This window comes from Zootoca vivipara, chromosome 6 (genome assembly GCF_965207765.1).
Source record: "Zootoca vivipara chromosome 6, rZooViv2.hap1.1, whole genome shotgun sequence".
NCBI classification, from domain to species: Eukaryota; Metazoa; Chordata; class Lepidosauria; order Squamata; family Lacertidae; genus Zootoca; species Zootoca vivipara.
Window position 1 is genome coordinate 88416526 of NC_142589.1, and position 19461 is coordinate 88435986.

Here is a 19461-nt window from a genome sequence, read left to right on the forward strand (position 1 = left end):
TGGCTCTTGAGAATCAACATTCCCAATGCAACTGGTTCATCTTACAATGACTCAGTATCAGCGGCACACAGGTAGGTTTTTTCACCAGCAGCATCACTGCTGTGAAATGCACGCCCTGCTGAAATACGAGAGGCCCCCATCTGCATTGGCATCCTGCCAGCCTTTTTTAAATTTTTTACACACCTATTGCCTCGATTTCTTTGACCCCAAGTCACCTGTTTTAATTGTGGGGCTGTTTTTAACGGGGCTGTTGAAACTGTGTGTTTCAATCACAGCCGCTTCTGATGTAAATGTTTTAATGAGAACGTACCAATGCGTGTCTTATATTAGGAATTGCGAGGTATAGACCAGGTGGCCAAGAGGTGACATATACAACCCTGTACTGCACAACAGAGATATGAAAAAAGTATGTATTTAGAGTACAAAACAACATGCAGACTTCAGAGAAACCACAAGGGATGGGGTATATACAAAGCAATTTACAACAGAGCCTGTTTCAAATTCTGGGCCATTTCAAATCCAGCAGGTCAGGCAGGCAGAAACAGTCCCTTCATCTCCCTGGGAACGGTTCCTTCTGTCCCTTTTGCACAGCACGTTCTGTTCTAATCTCTCCTTCCAGGGATTCCCCTTTCTTGCGTCAGTCCAGAGTACCTACAGGATTAAACAGAGGAGCAGGCAGACCGTGAAATGAAAATAGGTGGCTTTCGAATCAAGGCAGCTACCATTTTAACAGATTTACAATTGGCCTGGACATAGCTTGGAAAGTTCATTTTAAAGAGGAACTAATTCCAGCTCACATTCATGCCTTTAGATCCATTTTTATCAACTGTGCCTTGGGCTTCTGTTCTGCTTCTCAGCATTCGGGTTGTTACAAACTGATGTGCTAAAGCATAAAATATACGTAAGAAGACTAAGAAAACACCAGAAAACACACACACAATGGAATGCAAATGGTTTAATTTAATTTTTTCAATTATGAGGATCACGAACCTTCAAGGCCCAAAGGGCTGGACTACAACTCCCATCATTCCTAGCCAGCATGGCCAGTGGTCAGGGATAATGGGAATTGTAACTCAAGAATATCTGGGGACCCAAGGCTGAGAAAGGCTGCTCTAGAGACTAAAAAATACATATAAGAGAATGGATGTTATGATGAACTAGAACTTCTACTCCCAAACTTGATTCAGGTTCAGTTCGCCCAGCAATTGTGGAAACTACTTTCACATGCAGTTCAGAGACTTTTGAACTGATTCAGCGAACTTTGTTCAAAAAACCAGGCCTGGATCCACACAGAATGAGATGGCACAGAGTCCTAACCTACTGTACCCCATAGCATTTTGGGATAGTTTGATGGTTGTAATACCCACAAGACCCTGTTTTTGAAGGAAGAAGTTGAATTAGAACTGCCCCCCCCCTCAAAAGGCTTTTCCTCCTGTTTGCAAAGCTGGTAGGGGCATGTTTGACGGAGTGGAGAAGCGGCAATGGAGAAAACCTTTTCTACTAATAAATAAATAAAAATAAAATCTTCCAGATACTGTATTGTTGTTTAGAGACCTTTGCTCTGAAATCCAAACAAAGCCAACCAAACAAATTGCTCCTTTATATCTCAAGTTGCCGTCAAAAGGTTTTCAAACACCATCTCAAATGCCCACAAGCCCCCAAACAACACACTGTTGGAGCAATTGAAGGATCCACCCCCCCCAATCCATTAAGGCATTGGGAAAGGGCATATGAGAGCACGTGATCTTTTCTGGACTCCAACTCCCATAATCCCTGGCTGCTGGTTATGATAGCTGCTAGGACTGATGGGAGAATGGACTCCAACCATTTTTGGATGGCATTCACATTGCCTACCCTCTGGCCTTGACTTTAATTCTGACCTACACAGAAATTGCTGGCTTCACACATATAGAATGGCAGGAACTGTAGTTTGTTCAGGGCGCCGGGAATTATAGCTCTGCGAGTGGCAAATTAAGAGTTCCCAGGATTCTTAGGGGAGAGAGCCATATGGTTTAAATGTATGCTGTAGATGTGATGAAAGTGACCCTCCGTCTGAATTGGAGCCTGGCTTTCACCCACCTGGAATTCAGAGTCAATGTAAGGCTAGCTCACCGTTCTGACAAGGCAGTGACACCACAAATAAAACTTGAAACGAAACCTTACCTTCCAGAAATGCAAACTCGTCTATTGCTTCTATGGCGTTGTCTGCAGCAGGAGCACCCATTTGAAAAGGAAATAATAATAAAAGGAAAATTAGGATGGATGGATCAGACTACAGAAATTTGTATTCTGAACTGTAAAACAGCTCCTATTTGTTGGCTGCAAGAGAAGTTATGGCAGCTAAATTCAAATCTTCTCCATGCTCTTGCAGCTTCCCCAGATCCCTGATATGGTCACTCTCTTTCTGCCCAAGTAACACAGCTTGTGTTTCTAGTCCCCATGAGGTTTTTTTGTGGAGGGAGGGGTTGCCCTACATCCTAATCCCTGTGCCTCTTTCTCCCCTTTAGGAGGAAGACCAATAGCTCAGTGGCAGAACATCTGTTTTGCCTGCAGAAGGGCTCCAGCACCTCCCTTCCTAAACCACAACCTGTGTTGTTTTCTTCCTCCATTCTCCACTCAGTTGGTTAGAGCTTGGTGCTGATGATGTCAAGGTTGCAGGTTCAATCCCCATATGGGACAGCTGAATATTCCTGCATTACAGGGGGTTGGAACAGATGATCCTTGAGGTTCCTGTCCAACCCTACAATTCTATGATTCTATAATTCCACAACTATCCGGGCTTTGGCATCACTGCAAACAACAATTACAGTAAATGTGTCCTGGGCGAATTCCTCTCGTCCTCCTATTTGAACCAACCATTCACTGAAACTGCAATGCTCTTCTCCTGCTTTGGCAGCAACCGTTCTTGTGAACTGCACAGCAGCTCAAGGGGGCCAGGATAAGGATTGTTTCCAATGCAGGCCCTACTCAGAGTAGACCAATTTAAATTAACGAACCTAACTTACTCAGGTTACACTAACTTCCAATGGGTCTAGTCTGAGCAGGACAAGCACTCAATATAGCCCAGATATGCCTTGGACAGGTAAGAATGCGTTATTCATTTTCCACTAAAGCTTATTTTATGTACGGCTATTTAATTTTGTTTTAGGGCTGCCATACGCCTGCAATTTCCTGGGCATATCCAGGATTCGCCTGTCGAAAATATCATCTGGGTGAAATTTTTGAAAATCAGTTAAAATGTCCAGGAAACCCCAGATGTATGGTAGCCCATATGGGAAGCGTTGATTTTTTTGGCGAATTTCCTAAAACATAGCTTGAAAACTTCAATTTTTTGGAGATGTTGCAAAAAAGAAAAAAGAAAAAAGCTCACTTTTCAAAATATGGCAACCCCATTTTGTTTAGTTCTTTAATAACCCATGAAGCATTCCTCTGGTTTACATCCTTGTCAACACATACGTACAGCATCATTTTGGTTCTTAAGAATTAGAAAGACAAGATAGGCTTGTATTATTATTATTATTATTATTATTATTATTATTATTATTATTATTATACTTCCTTACCCAGGTCTTTCCTCTGGAGAGTTTTCCGTTTTCCTTGCTGTGCGTAGATGTAGGCATCTTTTGCAATGGTTTCCACAAACAACTCCTGTGGGGATGGAAGCAAAGCAGAGAAAACAGCTTATATGGACTGTGAAAAAGTATCTACTTTTGTCTGTCCTGAATCATCAAAAATTCAGCTTTGCTGGATGCCCAGGACTTTTGACATTATGGAGAGAGGAAGAGAAACGTTTTTCTCTGCTCACTTCCTCCACACACTTTTATGCAACTTGCTTATACATATGTCTGCTTTCTTGCTTTTTCTCGAAACTGAAATGCCCCCAAATGTTGTAACCCTTCCTCATCAGGGAGTTGTCTCACCCCCACAATCATTTTGGTTGCCTTTTCTGAGCCTTTTCCAAGTTCACAATATCTTGAGGTTTCCAAAAAAGTAAGGTAAGGTAAAGGACCCAGTCAAAGGTGACTATGGGGTTGTGGCGCTCATCTCGCTTTCAGGCCGAGGGAGCCAGCGTTTGTCCGCAGACAGCTTTCTGGTCATGTGGCCGGCAGGACTGAACTACTTCTGGAGCAACGGGACACCGTGATGGAAGCCAGAGCACATGGAAATGCTGTTTACCTTCCTACAAAAAAGGTACCTATTTATCTACTTGCACTGGCATGATTTCGAACTGCTGGGTTGGCAGGAGCTGGGACAGAGTAACGGGAGCTCACCCTGTCGCAGGGATTCGAACCACTGACCTTCTGATCAGCAAGCCCAAGAGGCTCAGTGGTTTAGACCACAGCGCCACCTGCGTCCAAAGAAGTACATGGTATTCCAAGCACGTTCACGCCATAGATTTGTATAACAATAAGATGCTGTGCATTAATATGGACAGCCATGTTGGTTTATTAGAAGACCCAAAAGCCACAGCGGGGACGATAGCTTTATCTTAGCCAATAAAAATTTCACTCAGCAACACTACCAATGGTACATCCTGTAATACCAAAACATCCTATTTTATAAATATTACTATCAGTGTTCTCTCAAATCAGTAGAATCATCAATAATTAAGTGTCATCAGCAGTAATTTACTGCAGAGTATTCATTATCATATTATTAATTAATATAAAGCTGTGGTCAAATCCACCAAAATGTCTTATTGCACAAAATAAAAAGTAATTCTCAAATGAAGTGTGCAAATTAGATTTCAGAGTCCCCTTTGCTAGCCCATCCAGCGACTTTGTTTGTTTGTTTGTTTTTTCCTTCTTTGGATGTTGCCATGGCCTCTGACTAGCACAATAATTTTTTAAAAAATTAAATTAATTAATATATGAATTTATTTATTTAATATATCAATCCTGCCTGTCTCCCAAGTCAGGCTTTACCTATTACATGTATCCCAAGGAAATATACAAATACTGTATAAGATGATAAACAATTTCGGGAGCTAAATTTATAATATTAATTATGAACATTAGAAAAATAATTACATGATTACTGTATTAGACACACCAATATTCACAATTATGATAAATGTTCAAGAATAGCCATAGTTATAATCAGAACACCCACAATTGTAATTAATTCATATGGACTATGTAATAATGAATTACCCGGCCAGGTAAATAACACAACAAGCATCAAGAATATGTTTGCAGAACCCCACCCTCTCTTCGCCACGTGGCTAGAACTTGCAGCCAATCGCCGTAGCCAAAAGTGGGGCAACCCCGCCCACCACCCACCCTCCTCACGCCTTTCACCCGACACAGGGCAAAAGTAAGCTTCTGATTGGCCAGGGATGGCCCGCGTACCCACCCGTCCCCGCGGAGCCGGAGACGAAAACAGCCTTCTGGTTGGGCAAGGGCGTAACCGTGCAGGACCGCCCACCTCTTTAGCTCGAGGGAAACTCAGGTCAACGGCCGCAGCGCGCGCCCACCACGAAAGCCGGCCTCCTGATTGGCGGAGACTTAAAAGCGAGGCCCCGCCCACCGCCTTAACCTAAGTGAATCACCGCCGCGCGCCCGCGCGCCAACGCAATCGGCCTCCTGATTGGTCGAGGCAAACACGAGACCCCACCCACCGCCTCCCTGAGTCAGTCGCTCACCGCCGCGCGCGCCAAAATGAAGATGGCTTCCTGGCTGGCCAGGCTGACGTCCGGGTCGGCTTTGACCAGCGCCTTGACACGCGCTAGCGGCAGTCGGGCCGGCCGGGCCGCGCTGGAGGAGGTGGCCGCAGCTGCTGCTCCCGGTGCTGCCGCCGACGTCGGCGGCTCGGACTCTTCGTCTGCGGGTGCCGAAGCCGCCACGACGTTTCCCTCAGCCAGCGCCATCTTAACCGGGCTGTGGAGTGGCGCCAGTGCGCCTGCGCCGCGACCGACCTGTCAATCGAAGCGCCCATCTCCCGCTCTTTGCGCTCGAACGCCACGCCCCTTGTGCGCCACGTGCTTCTTGAGCCCAATAGTTTGGTATCACATGTTCAAAGGCGGCTAAGTTACCACGTGGCAAACCTCTAGACCGGATTCCAATTTTCGGGGAACTGGCTTGTTGCTAAGTTAACCCATTGGAAAAGTAAGCGATGAAGGGTGGGGAATATTTCTTTGGAAATATGGAGTTTTGGTTGCCACGTAGTTATGTAATAAGCAAGAAAACAGTCAACCATATACATTATTAAGGACAACATTTCTTTTCCAAAATAGCCAGGAAAGAAGTGTGTTGTATAAAGGCACATAAAGGTAAAGGGGCCCCTGACCATTAGGTCCAGTCGTGACCGACTCTGGGGTTGCACGCTCATCTCGCATTATTGGCCAAGGGAGCCGGTGTATAGCTTCCAGGTCATGTGGCCAGCATGACAAAGCCGCTTCTGGCAAACCAGAGCAGCACACGGAAACACCGTTTACCTTCCCGCTGTAGCGGTACCTATTTATCTACTTGCACTTTGACGTGCTTTCGAACTGCTAGGTTGGCAGGAGCTGGGACCAAGCAACGGGAGCTCACCCCGTCACAGGGATTCGAACCGCCGACCTTCTGATCAGCAAGCCTAGGCTCAGTGGTTTAACCACAGTGCCACCTGCGTCCCTATATAAAGGCACATAACCAACTAAATATTATTTGATACATGATGCTCCCCAAATTTTTTAAAATAAAAAGTATAGAACCTTTGAGTGTTCAAATGCTTTGTGCACATTTTGTCATAATCTTTACAAAAATCCTGTAAGGTAGGGTGCTGCTAACAATACATAAATCCTCCTTGTAATCACCATGGCCCCAACATTCCATGGTGTGCATATATATATCTGGAGGGCTGAGTTTGCCTATACCTGATCTACCTCAATATCAACTATGCCAACTGGCAGTAACTTTAAAGACAGGTCCTTTCCAGCTCTATCTGGAGATGCTGGGAATTGAATCAAGGACCTTGGGCATACAAAAGTCTACCATTGAACTCTGGAGCTTTCCATAAAAATTAATGGATCCTGACTAACGGGGTGAATTAAATAGGAACGTATAGAACCCAAATGCTCTATAAAGGGCTTATAACAAAACATAGGAGCACTGCGGTGAGTCAGTGTAAGCATGACAGCTAAACAGAACAGTGATAAGACACGGCATAATGCTTCTAAGTTAGTATTTTAGTATTTTACTTTAATGAAGTAAATATTTGGGTTGTGGGGGCTTGCTAACAACTGATATCCTGTGATTTGTTGGAACTGCAGTCAAGGTTTCCTTTCCAGCTTTTTGAATATGTGGGCAAGACCAGAAATTGTGCACAATATCTGCTTCTAAGTGCATAAGGGAGGTCTACACTAAGAGCTTGCTTGGTAAATCTGAGCCTTTGAAGTAGTGCAATATGACCCTGGGCTCCTCCACACTGGTGTGTTATGTTATTGTGTGTGTATCCTTCCAACATGTTCTTGACACAGTAACAGTGGTGGATTTATTCTGCTTTATTACTAGTTCTGTGATGCTTCTCCAATACTATCCTGTCCAGAGGCCAACAAAAATGGGACAAAAAGAACATTTGTGCAGTTAGAGGATTTCACCGGGAAGGTATACAGGATATGCACATTAGGAATGAAGCAATGTGGCCACCTCAAAACTTCTGCAAGCACACAAACAGTACTGAAAGTGGGGTTGGCTGTGTGTCGTGTGACTACCCTGAGCACAAATCATCGTGAAAGTGCAATGGAACAGGTGCTTGGAAGGGCCCTCCTTTGTCTTTGCTGCAAACAGACGTAGCTCTATTCTTGCTTATTCCAAATCTAGACTTGGATTAATACGTCACAGGACATGTCACTTTCTATTAAGCTAAAAGGGGATCAGTTAACAACCGTGCTCTGGTGTGATCCTCCGTGGAGATTACCAGGGAGCGAAAGAGAGAGTCTTTTCCTTGCATTCCTTCTACCTCTCCAGACAGGTTCTAATCAGCAGGGAGATATGATTCCTCCAGGGCAAAAGGCGCCTCAATGACGCCCCATGGGCTCCAGGATCCTGCCCTTGACGCTGCGCTCTCTGGTTCATGACGGATCTTGGTGAAGCTCTGAAAGGCACCATGTGGGAGCAGTTGAAGAAAGCACTCTTTTGCCCGTTCTCCATCAGCCTTGTGGGATTCCGGAAGTGGATCCGGGCCTTCTGGAGCAAAAATGGCCTCTTGACACTTTCCATGCTTTCTGTGGTGACTGGATGCCTTGTGGGGTTTCTGCTTAGGACACTGGAATTATCTGATTTGGTAAGTGGCTGGTTTTTATGGAACAGCAACAGGACAGGCCTTTCTGAAGCAAGGCATGCAATAGGCAGACACTGGATTTCTACAACAGAGGCCTTTGCTTGCTTGGAAATGGCATACTCTGGCCAATTACCCCAATGTGGTGGGGATCAACTGTGTTTACTCCAGCATAGTGCATATGCTCAGGCGCACTTAACATCCCATGCAGGTTTTGCAGGAAGCTATCTTTCTGGAGAAAGGAACTGAACAGTGGGATTTTATTGCCCCAGAAGCAGCCAGTTTCAAATCTGAGTGGCCCTGGAAAGAATGGAGAGTGTGTGTTTTGGCGTTGCTTTGTTTAGTGAGGGGTTTGACTGTGTTTGGGATTCCTCACTTCTTTTCTGGCAGAGGGATTGGTATCCAGAGAGGCAGAGTTTCTGCAGGTGAAGCTTCTTGCTAGCTTAAAGATGGAGGAGCAATTCTATTCTATTTGCATTTTAATAAGAAACCCTCTGTTATGTACTTCTCTGAACTAATACAGAAACACAGCTGTCCTTCGAAACTCGCACCTCTCTGACTTTTGCAGTGCAGTGTTCCATAGAATCATAGAGTTGGAAGAGAACACAAGGGCCATCCAGTCCAAATAAAGCAATATATACAAAAATGCACATATTAGTGAAGGTAACATACAAAAGGGCATTATATTAGAGGGAATTGCTTCCAAAGTTGTGCTTATTAGGAGAAATCTGTACCAAAATGTTGGTACCTTACTTGGCTGGAAATCTCAGAAGTGTAAATTTCGCAGGACAGCTGTCTTTCAGATCGCATATTGTTTCAGAAAGCTTGAATTAGCTATGTTCACCTTTAAATGTGATTCAAATCAAACTCATCCTGCATCCCCAAGGACGGGTGTTCCTTATTTCTAATAATAATAATAATAATAATAATAATAATAATAATAATAATTTATTTTTTATACCCCGCCCATCTGGCTGGGCTTCCCTTCCCACTCTGGGCGGCTTCCAACAAACATTAAAATACATCAAATATCACAGATTAAAAACTTCCCTAAACAAGGCTGCCTTTAGGTATTTTCTAAATGTCAGGTAGTTGTTTATCTCTCTGACCTCTGATGGGAGGTGTTCCACAGGGCGGGTGCCACTACCAAGAAGGCTCTCTGCCTGGTTCCCTGTAGCTTTGCTTCTCGCAGTGAGGGAACCGCCAGAAGGCCCTCGCCGCTGGACCTCAGTGTCCGGGCAGAACGATGGGGGTGGAGATGCTCCTTCAGGTATACTGGACCGAGGCCGTTTAGGGCTTTAAAGGTCAGCACCAACACTTTGAATTGTGCTCGGAAACGTACTGGGAGCCAATGTAGGTCTTTCAAGACCGGTGTTATGTGGTCTTGGCGGCTGCTCCCAGTCACCAGTCTAGCTGCCGCATTCTGGATTAGTTGTAGTTTCCGGGTCACCTTCAAGGGTAGCCCCACATAGAGCAGTTTTTCAGAGGTTGTGGCTACCTGAAAACTCAGAAGGAATCACCAGAGAATGAGCTGTTACTCCTTCCCCACCCGCCTTGGCTCCTGCGATGTCCAGCTGCTCTTTCGACATGGCCTTGTGCCATCTCCGACAGGGTTTAGAGAAGCCATTTCAGTTAAGGGTGCTGGTGTCATAGCTCAAAGTGCCAAGCTGAGCTGGTTACTTAACTGCAGCAAGACTCTTCTCTCCTTCCCCGTTGTTGTGGCTACCATTCTCCCTGAATGCAGTGCTGAATTGAATAAATTGAAATTGGAAAAGTATTGGTGCCAGGGGCGGATCTGCTATGAAACTAATGAAGCTTAATCTTCAGGGGCCCTAATCCCAGAGGGGCCCCAGAAGTGACATTAGTTTACATTGCTTTAAAAAATTGGGTCCAGTAGACCCAATTTGAGTCAAACGACTGAAATGGATTAATTTTTTTTTGTACAGATCTCAACAATCCCAAAGTTTTGATCGTCAGTAGCGCAAGTTTTGTAAAGGTGGAGTGTCGCGATACAGCAATTTTAAGCCAAATCTTAGGTGTAGTAGTAATTTTTTAAAATTAAAAATGTGGTAATCTATCATGGAACAACACAATCGGAGAAGATAACAGTGGTTACCCAGACCTTGTTGCTGGTTGCAATGCGGGCCCCCATAACAGTTCAAGATTCAGGGCCCAAAAAAGGAGGTCTGGCAGTGATTGGAGCGTAGACGTTTCTGAGACCTTCACCTCTTAAGCCAGGGGTGGTGAGCCAGTGATCCTCCAGATGTTGGACTAGAACTCCATCCCTGTCCATAGGCCATGCTGGCTGTTGATGCTGAGGAGAGTCCAACAATATCTGGAGGGCCAAAAGTTCCCCAGCCCGTTCTTAAGCCTACCAGCCTAGGGGTGCAGCCAGTGGGCCCATTGAAAAAGATGAACAAGACTAAACAGGTCCAGTAATTTCCATAGGTCTACTTTGAGCAGAGTAGAGCTGGATCCAACCCCTTCTTCCTAATTCTATAAACTCTGCTGGGGAGCCGTTCCAAAGAATAAGCCTGCAATCTTTACATAAGCTTCCTGCTGTTCTCTTGAGCTCTGTGGGACTCCCTCCTCAGAAAGTGAGCATACATTTGGGCCATGAAATACTCCTCTCCATTTTCAAGCTTGGTAGCAAAGGATCAACTCTTGTTTCCGCTCCTTTTTGGCACTCAGAATGGGGCCTTCCCAATAGTTGCTTCCCCTGGTCACATGCACACCACACATTTAAAGCACACGCCTTCCCCCAAAGAATCCTGGCAACGTTACTGATTTGTTAAGGGTGCTGGGACTGCAGCTTGGGAAGCGGAAAACTGCAGTTCCCATGCTTGTTATATGTGCTTTAAATGTGTGATTGTGGCTATGACCCCTGTCTCTGGAATGCCAATTTTCTGATAAGGTGCAGATGCTTGTGTGTGATTCTTGTGTTATTTATTTATTTAAATCTTTATGAGCTGTACTCTATCTATCTATCTATCTATCATCTATCTATCTATCTATCTATCTAATACAGTATATAAATACAGACATGCCACCTGGTCTGTAGAGGAGACAATCAGCACCAGAGCACATTTCACATCACTGCTCATCAACTGAAACTTGCAGCCTGATGTTATTAGGAGAGTGTGTAGTTCCTCCAGGCCATCCTTTTTTCCATCACACATTCAGGATGCTTTGGGCTCAAGCCACAGCACTTCATTTCCAATCAATGCACTCCCAACAAATTCCTGCTAAAATCCCTTAACTTTTTATACCACAATTGTCCTAGTTTGTTTTTGTTCCACTTCTGTTGCGCTATAACCTCTCCAGACACACATGGTGGAACAGTTGGGGAATCCTCACAGAACAAACAAAATCAGAATAAAACCACCACTACAGCATTGCACTAGTACAGTATTGGGTTAAGCCTATGTTGCAGAATATATCCACCTTAAAACCCCAGTCTGGAGGGCCTTTGGAGTCTTTCCTCCTGGGTGCTTATGGTAATTCAAATGCATATATGTCAGGCTTTCTCAATCTCGGCCCTCTAGATCAGGCATCCCCAAATTGCGGCCCTCCATATGTTTTGTCCTACATCTCCCATGAACCCTAGCTAACAGGGCCAGTGGTCAGGAAAGATGGGAATTGTAGTTCAAAACATCTGGAGGGCTGAAGTTTGGGGATGCCTGCTCTAGATGTTTTTGGCCTACAATTCCCATGATCCCTAGCTAGCAGGACCAGTGGTCAGGGATGATGGGGATTGTAGTCTCGAAACATCTGGAGGGTCGAGATTGAGGAAGCCGGATATATGTGCACACAGGGCATATAGGCCACCTGTGAGATTTCAAGTTTATACTGTGATTCACATTAGGCTTTTTTTAAAGCTCTTACATTTTGCAAAAGAAAAAGCCATATTACAGCAGGATCAACTTCTCCTGGGGGCTTGATCCAGAGCCCTCAAGCAAATCTCCCTCCCCCAAAAAATCCCATCGGTTGTGGCAGTGGTGGCAAAAAAGGGGGTAAAATAATCCTTCGGAAGCTGCACCCACCGCCACAAAGAAGCCCTTGGAGAGATGGCCACCTTTGCCCTATGGAAACGTCTCCATTCGTGATTCTGGATGCGAGGGGTGAGCCTGCACAATCTTGTAATTAATGGGAGGTGTGGGGTGGCAACACGAGAATGAGCCTTTTCAGTGGTGGCTGGATGGACAGGGTATTATTATTATTATTATTATTATTATTATGGAATGCTCGCCTGGGGAGGCTAGCCTGGTACCATTGTTACATATCTTTAGGTGCCAGGTGAAAACATCTACCGTACCAGGTCTTTGGCTTTTAACTAACTCTGGCCTTTTTGTGTGAGTGGGATGTTTTAATGTAGGTTTTTAGGTGTGTGGTTTTTTGTTTTGTTTTGCTAGCTTTAATGCTTTAAATACTTTGAGTTGCTGTGGCAAAAAAGGGACTTTCTAAAAATAATAGCCACATGTAAATTTATAGGTGGGGAAATGCGCTTAAAAAGAACATCATTAATTCCTTGCCATTAAATGATGGCTGCTATTTGGTCACATCCACACCAGCACATGTTGTTGTTGTTTAGTCGTTTAGTCGTGTCCGACTCTTCGTGACCCCATGGACCATAGCACGCCAGGCACTCCTGTCTTCCACTGCCTCCCACAGTTTGGTCAGACTCATGTTCGTAGCTTTGAGAACACTGTCCAACCATCTCGTCCTCTGTTGTCCACTTCTCCTAGTGCCCTCCATCTTTCCCAACATCAGGGTCTTTTCCAGGGATTCTTCTCTTCTCATGAGGTGGCCAAAGTATTGGAGCCTCAGCTTCACGATCTGTCCTTCCGGTGAGCACTCAGGGCTGATTCAAAGAATCCTGGGAACTGTAGTTTACCTTTCACAAAGCTTCAGTTCCCAGCCCCCTTAACTAACTACAGTTCCCAGAGTTCTTTGGGAGAAGCCATGCACTTTAAATGTATGGTGTGGATGTGAAATTGGGTTTTCAACCTAGGTTCCAGCTGTGTGTGTGTGATGACTTATTTTTTTGCTGCAAGTTCCGGCCTCTGTTTCTCTGCTCCTCCCAAGTTCTCCTCTGTGGCCTAACATTTCTGCCTTTCCCCCTTCCCTACAGGAGAAGCAGTATTTCTCATTCCCTGGAGAACTCCTGATGAGGATGCTGAAGATGCTGATATTGCCACTGATCACTTCCAGGTGAGAGCAAGAAGACCAGGAAGCGGCAGGTGGAGAGGGAGTTGCAATATTGTTTAGAATCGCTCCTTTGCACCTGGAAGAGAAGGATTTGCTTTCCTGGAGGTGCAGTTCAGGCCTCCCTCCAGGGGCATTGCCATGGGCAATGTGCCAGGAGAGGTGCAATTGGTTCTTCCAACAAAAGAAATTATAAGCTTTGTTTTTGAGCCACTTAAACTGTAATTATAAGCTTTGTTTTTGAGCCACTTAAACTGTAAAGCACACAGGGAAGAAAACATTCAAATCTCATGGGCCTCTGCATTTATTTATGCATGGAATCATAGAGTTGCGAGGGGTCCCAAGGGTCAGCTCATCCAAATGCATGCAAATCAGGAATCGGGGCCAGCCCAAGACATTTTGCCACCTTAGGTGAAACAGAAAAGTGAGTGGCACCAGGGTCAAGGAAAAGCGGACTTCAGGCAGTGGAAATAACTGAGGTCTAGACCAAGGCTGGCAGAGGCTGTCTTGAGAGGCTGAGATGCAGACCTCAAGCCAGTCACACAACTTGGAGCTTAGTAGCAAAGGCAAGGCAGATGATAGGGAAGGCATTTCCTGGGCAAAGGGTTGAGGAGCTGGCCGGGATGCAGCCCAATCTGGACACCTCACCCCACTTCCCTACATCCTCTTCCCCACAAGGAATTAAAACCCACCATCTCCAGTTTAATAATAAAGGACTTTAAAGGTTGTGGGGTCGATCGGCAGAGAGCGTAGCATCAGTTTGAGGGCATTGACAAAGAGGTTACACATACTGAAAAATAGCACTCATCAAACAGGAACGGTAACTTGGGGGGGGGGTGCAGTGGGCCCCTTTTTTAAATGCCTCGGGATTTTGCCCAAGCTTGTATCCTCCTGCTCCAGAGGGTGGGACCTGAACCAATGGAGTCAAATGACAGCAAAAGGAGAGTCTGACTAAACGTTTAGGAATGACTTTTTGACGGGAAGAGCTGTTCAACAGTGGAATGAGTGACCTTGGAAGGTAGTCGCCTTCCTCCTCTGCACACCTTCCAGCTTGCCAATATCCTTCTTAAACTGCAGTGCCCAGAACTGGGGATAAGTACTCCACGTGTGGTGTGACCAAGGCAAAGTATTAGAAATTATGAAAGCGAGGAGCTAAATGGCACCTTAAACCTAGGTTATGGGCGCAATAACACAATGTCTCGGCGCACTCTCTTTTTTTAAAAAAATAACAAGAATACAAAGCTGAAAATGAATGAACTGCAGCTAAAATATTATGTTCATTTTTCATACGGTCTAGCCCTTCCCCTGGCCTCCCCCCCCCCCCGTATTCTTAAAAGGGTCTCTTCTCCTTTCTTCAGAGAGTATCTGGAAGTGGGGAGGCAGAAAAGGGTCCTCCTTTCCTTCCACTCCGCAGTTTTAATCTGAAATCTTAGGCGCAATACTGTACCCAGAGCTCAGAAAATGTTTGCACTAATCAAATTCCCTGTCGCAAAATGCACCTAAAACAATGGGAGTTTCGAACACTGCCAGGGCAGAATAGAGCAGTCCTATTCTTTCCCTTGATCTGGGCACCAAACTTGTGTTGATGCAGCAGACCAGAATAGCATTTGTTTTCTTCGCTGCTGCATCACACTTCCCTTCATTTTACTACTGGCAGGATGGTGTTATAACACCCTCAAGCACCACCAGGGATTTCAGGCCCAGTTCTGTGTGCTGGCTTGAACCTGCCTGAGACCCATATATATTAGAGACCCCTTCCCCCATATAACAATGTGTGTTTGTGGTCAGCAGTCCATCAAATATCGAATATAATTGGTGTTTGCTCACATTGCTACTGTGTTATTTTATAAGTCCATAAACAAAACTTAATTAACGATGGTTGGGTTTTTGTTTTTGTTTTGTTTTTTTACAATTATTTTACGTTGAAATGAATTTAAGTAAGTATGTTATACAAGTTATGTAGCTTACATTAAATAGTGGACAGTAGAATCATAGACTTGCGGAGTTGGAAGGGATCCCAAGTGTCACCTTGTTCAACCCCCTGCAATGTGTCAGGAGCTGGAGAAAGGAGTAGGTCAGCAATAAAACACCCTGTGTTTACACAAAGAAACCAAAACCGTGCAGGCCTAGTGATCACAGCATCTCTTCCCAGTAGGTCTTGCCCCAATGAGGCAGTTGCAAGGACTGAAGGTCCCTGCCTTTCCGCCACTCTCTAAGGCAAGCATCCCCAAACTGCGGCCCTCCAGATGTTTTGGCCTACAACTCCCATGATCCCTAGCTAACAGGAGCAGTGGTCAGGGATGATGGGAATTGTAGTCCAAAACATCTGGAGGGCCGAAGTTTGGGGATATGTGCTCTAAGGCTTCTCCACGGTTCCTTCTCCAGCAGCCTAAGGCTCTGACATCTCTCTTTGCTCCACCCTCTTCATACTTCTTTGGGTTCTGGGAAACCAGGGGAGGGGAGCTGGTTGCAGCAGGAGGGGGAGACCCCCTGGCTTCTTCAGCAGCCTGCCTCAACTCTGTTTCCTGGTCTCCGTCCTCTCCTGCCTCTGAGTCTGGACTGCTCTCTGCCATAGCCTCTTCAGCTTCCGACCCCTCATCCTCCCAGTCTTCCCCCTCTGACCGCTCACCGTTGTCCCACTACCACTCCCCGGGCTCTGAGCCGTCTTCCCCTGAGGGTTCCCCAGATGGTGTCTCCCACCACTCCTTGTACCCAGCCAGTCTGCGACACAATGCAGGAACCACAGCTAAAGAATCCCTGGTAGGTGGCCATCAGGTGAGACGAATAACATAGAATTTGACAGAAACTGAACTGCAGCAGAATGGAAGCCTTGCTGATTCTGACAAATAAGAGGTCAGAACAGAAACTGCCTTTTTAACAACCCTGGTGTCGGAACATGCCCTTCTTTGCTTCCATATGGGCAATACAAACACCTAGGCTTAGGGCCTTTGCAGCTATGGCACCTGGACAGGTGTGGTGTGTCCTGCTTTGCTACTTAAGGCAAAATCGGCACATGACAACTCCCCCCCCCCACTGAAGCCTCCTGTACGTGCATTGAAAGGTGGCACCCGCAAAGCATTGGCAACAGCGCTGGCTTCTGGCAACATCTCGCTAGATCAGGCATCCCCAAACTGCGGCCCTCCAGATGTTTTGGCCTACAACTCCCATGATCCCTAGCTAACAGGAACAGTGGTCGGGGAAGATGGGAATTGTAGTCCAAAACATCTGGAGGGCCGAAGTTTGGGGATGCCTGTGCTAGATACTGGTGCCATTGCTAGTGCGACTTCTCTGCTGCCCATGGGGTGAGGTCTGTGGGAGTGCCACCCTATGGACTCCCACTGCTTGCCTCATGGGTAGACTGGCCCTGCACCTGAGGCTCTGGAAGCGAGCTTTCTCTGGAATGGGGGAATTTCCCCTGTTTGCATTCCAGAAGGGTCAAAACCTCTCCATTTTCGTCAGACGTTTTCTTAACTGGCTGCTAACATTTTCTGGGTAGTTTTATTCTGTTTTATTGATCTTATATATGATGGTAGTGTGAATAACTCCCTTTCTGAGAACACCTCTCAGAGCCTATTAAGTGCCTCTGCAATCCCCTTGGGAGCTAAATATCTCCCAGGCTTGACCCTGGCTTAGGGAACGTTGACTCATTACAAAGGTCAAAGCTTTTGCTACCCCCATTCTCTGCTTCAGTAAACCCCCTGCAAAGGAATCTCAGCTGAAGAACCTCTCAAGTGATTCCATCTGTTTAAAAACCTCTGACAAAGGAGAGCCCACCACCTTCTGAGATCATCTATTCCATTGTCAAAGCAGTTTCTACCACCAGAAAGTTCATCCTAATGTTACCGGTAAACATTTTAGTGCTAATTTCTAATTTCTAATACAGGCGGGATGTCCCTGTTTGATGCTGATCGATTGCGGGATCTTGATGCCCCCCCCCCAAAAAACCCCTTAAAAACTTTACCTCAACAAAACTTTGAGGAAGCTTTCTTAAAAAAAGCTCAACAACTCTAGCCAACCCAATGGGTAGTTTTTTATAGTGTGAGTAGATCACAGTCTCTTGGATACCACCCTTCACCCTTAGATCTCAGAGCATTTAACAACAACAACAACAATTTGCACCCAGCCCATCTGGCTGGGTTTCCCCAGCCACTCTGGGCAGCTCACAATAGAATATTAAAAACATGATAAGACATCAAACATTAAAAACTGCCTTCAGATGTCTTCTAAAAGTCAGATAGTTTTTTATTTTATTTTTAAAAAAATTTAAAAATTTATTTATTTAATTTTAACCATAAAATCAACATAAACATAGACATTAAATCAACATAAATCAACATAATCAACATAACACAAATACTTCCAAAAATCCAAATTAGACAAAATTATATAAAATTAAATCAATTACACAACTTAAATCAACTTATAATAGAAACAATAACAGAAGTAATAACTAAAAAAAGAGGGAAAAAGGAAAAATCATGAAAAAAATCAGAAAAAACAAAAGAACAAAAAAGACATAAGACAAAAAGATACAATAAACTTCCCAGCATTTCCATATCAGTTCCCTATTTCCATATAAGCTCTACTATGCTTCTCCCTTACAATCTTAACTATTTATTCCTTATTCCACTTTCTTCTTATATTTTTATTAAATCCGATAAACTTGTGTGAATTTAATCAAAGCAAATTACCCATCTACTATTTATACCCTCAGATAGTTTTTTATTTCTTTGACATCTGCTGGGAGGGCGTTCCACAAGGCGGGTGCCACTACCAAGAAGCCCCTCTGCCTGGTTCCCTGTAACCTCACTTCTCACAAGGAGGGAACCACCAGAAGGCCCTCATAGCTGGACCTCAGTGTCCGGGCTGGACGATGGGGGTGGAGTTTAATGCATAAACTTTACCCTAGTTGTATGGTTTTTTGGGGGGTACACACGACTTGGTGGGAAGAGCTGCACTGCCAAATTTGAAGTGCAAATTTGCAAGGATGGCTGTGTGTTTCAGTTTGTGCATTGTTTGGGGAAATTGCAGATTTGGTAGGTTTGCCTTTAAATACAGACTGAATCCAGTTTCTCCCTCCATTGCTGGATGCAGTTGAGCCATCTGTGCCAGGTGTCCATTCATGTGGAAGGTTGCATCTCTTGTTTTCCATCCCTCCCCACCTCAGCATCTCTTCCTGCTTCCTTTAATCAGCCGCCCTGTCCATTCTCACTTAATGGGATCCGTCACATGGCCCAGAAACGTGCAGCTGGGAGCTTAGGCCTGGCTAAATTGCTGCAGATTACCTGACATGGCAGGGATCTCACATGTCTTAGCTCCCAAAGCTGCCCATCCAGTCTGGCTGCCACACCATTTTAGCAACTCGAGAGCGAGCTTTCGGAGCGTTCTGAAGATCGCAGCAGGAAATGCTGGGCTTTAAAAGGGGCACATTGCAAGACTGGGCAGCACAAAAAGGGCTGTATTCACACTCATGCCAGATATCTGCAAATTCGTGTTTGTGTTTCACTCCCGCCAGCTCAGCATTTAGAGCCCTTGCAGCCGCTTTGTGAAGTTATAATTTTAAAAACAACAGCTTCCAAAGCCAGCACCCAAAATTATAGGTGCTAATTGAAAATGAGCTACTTAAAACAGTGTAAATGCATGCATTTAAGGAGCTGGCCAGTCTCCAAAGAGAGATGAGCTCCTAAGGGAATCTGCTGCTGCAGAGATCTGAGATGTTGCTCTGCTGATGGGATGGCAGGGCAGGATCCTACTATCGGAAATCAGATCTGGAATCTCGTTGAACCCTCCACCCTTTACCAAATGCTATCTCAGTAAAATGATTTAAACAATCAGGAAACATTGCAGGGGAGTCCAAATTTGTACTGTGTGACGCAGGTGGCGCTGTGGTCTAAACCACTGAGCCTAGGGCTTGCCGATCAGAAGGTCGGTGGTTCGAATCCCCATGACGGGGTGAGCTCCCGTTGTTCGGTCCCAGCTCCTGCTGACCTAGCAGTT

General features: G+C 45.2%; 2 protein-coding genes across 2 annotated transcripts in view; one reads left to right on the forward strand and one right to left on the reverse strand.

Annotated features, from left to right (window-relative positions):
• Positions 1-396: 396 nt before the first annotated feature.
• Positions 397-5914, reverse strand: POLE4 (DNA polymerase epsilon 4, accessory subunit). The gene is made up of 4 exons (XM_035117293.2): positions 5645-5914; positions 3564-3648; positions 2164-2205; positions 397-651 (listed from the first exon to the last, which is right to left on the reverse strand). Exons 1-4 carry the CDS (start codon positions 5867-5869, stop codon positions 638-640), a joined length of 366 nt encoding a protein of 121 aa, XP_034973184.1. The 5' UTR covers positions 5870-5914; the 3' UTR covers positions 397-637.
• A 1646-nt stretch (positions 5915-7560) lies between these two features.
• The window catches only part of LOC118086941 (excitatory amino acid transporter 5-like), a 34043-nt gene continuing 22142 nt past the window's right edge, over positions 7561-19461 (forward strand). Inside the window, exons 1-2 of the mRNA XM_035119047.3 lie at positions 7561-8265; positions 13391-13470. Of these exons, the coding sequence (XP_034974938.1) occupies positions 8056-8265; positions 13391-13470 (290 nt within the window). The 5' untranslated portion in view covers positions 7561-8055. The remainder of the gene's footprint in view (positions 8266-13390; positions 13471-19461) is intronic.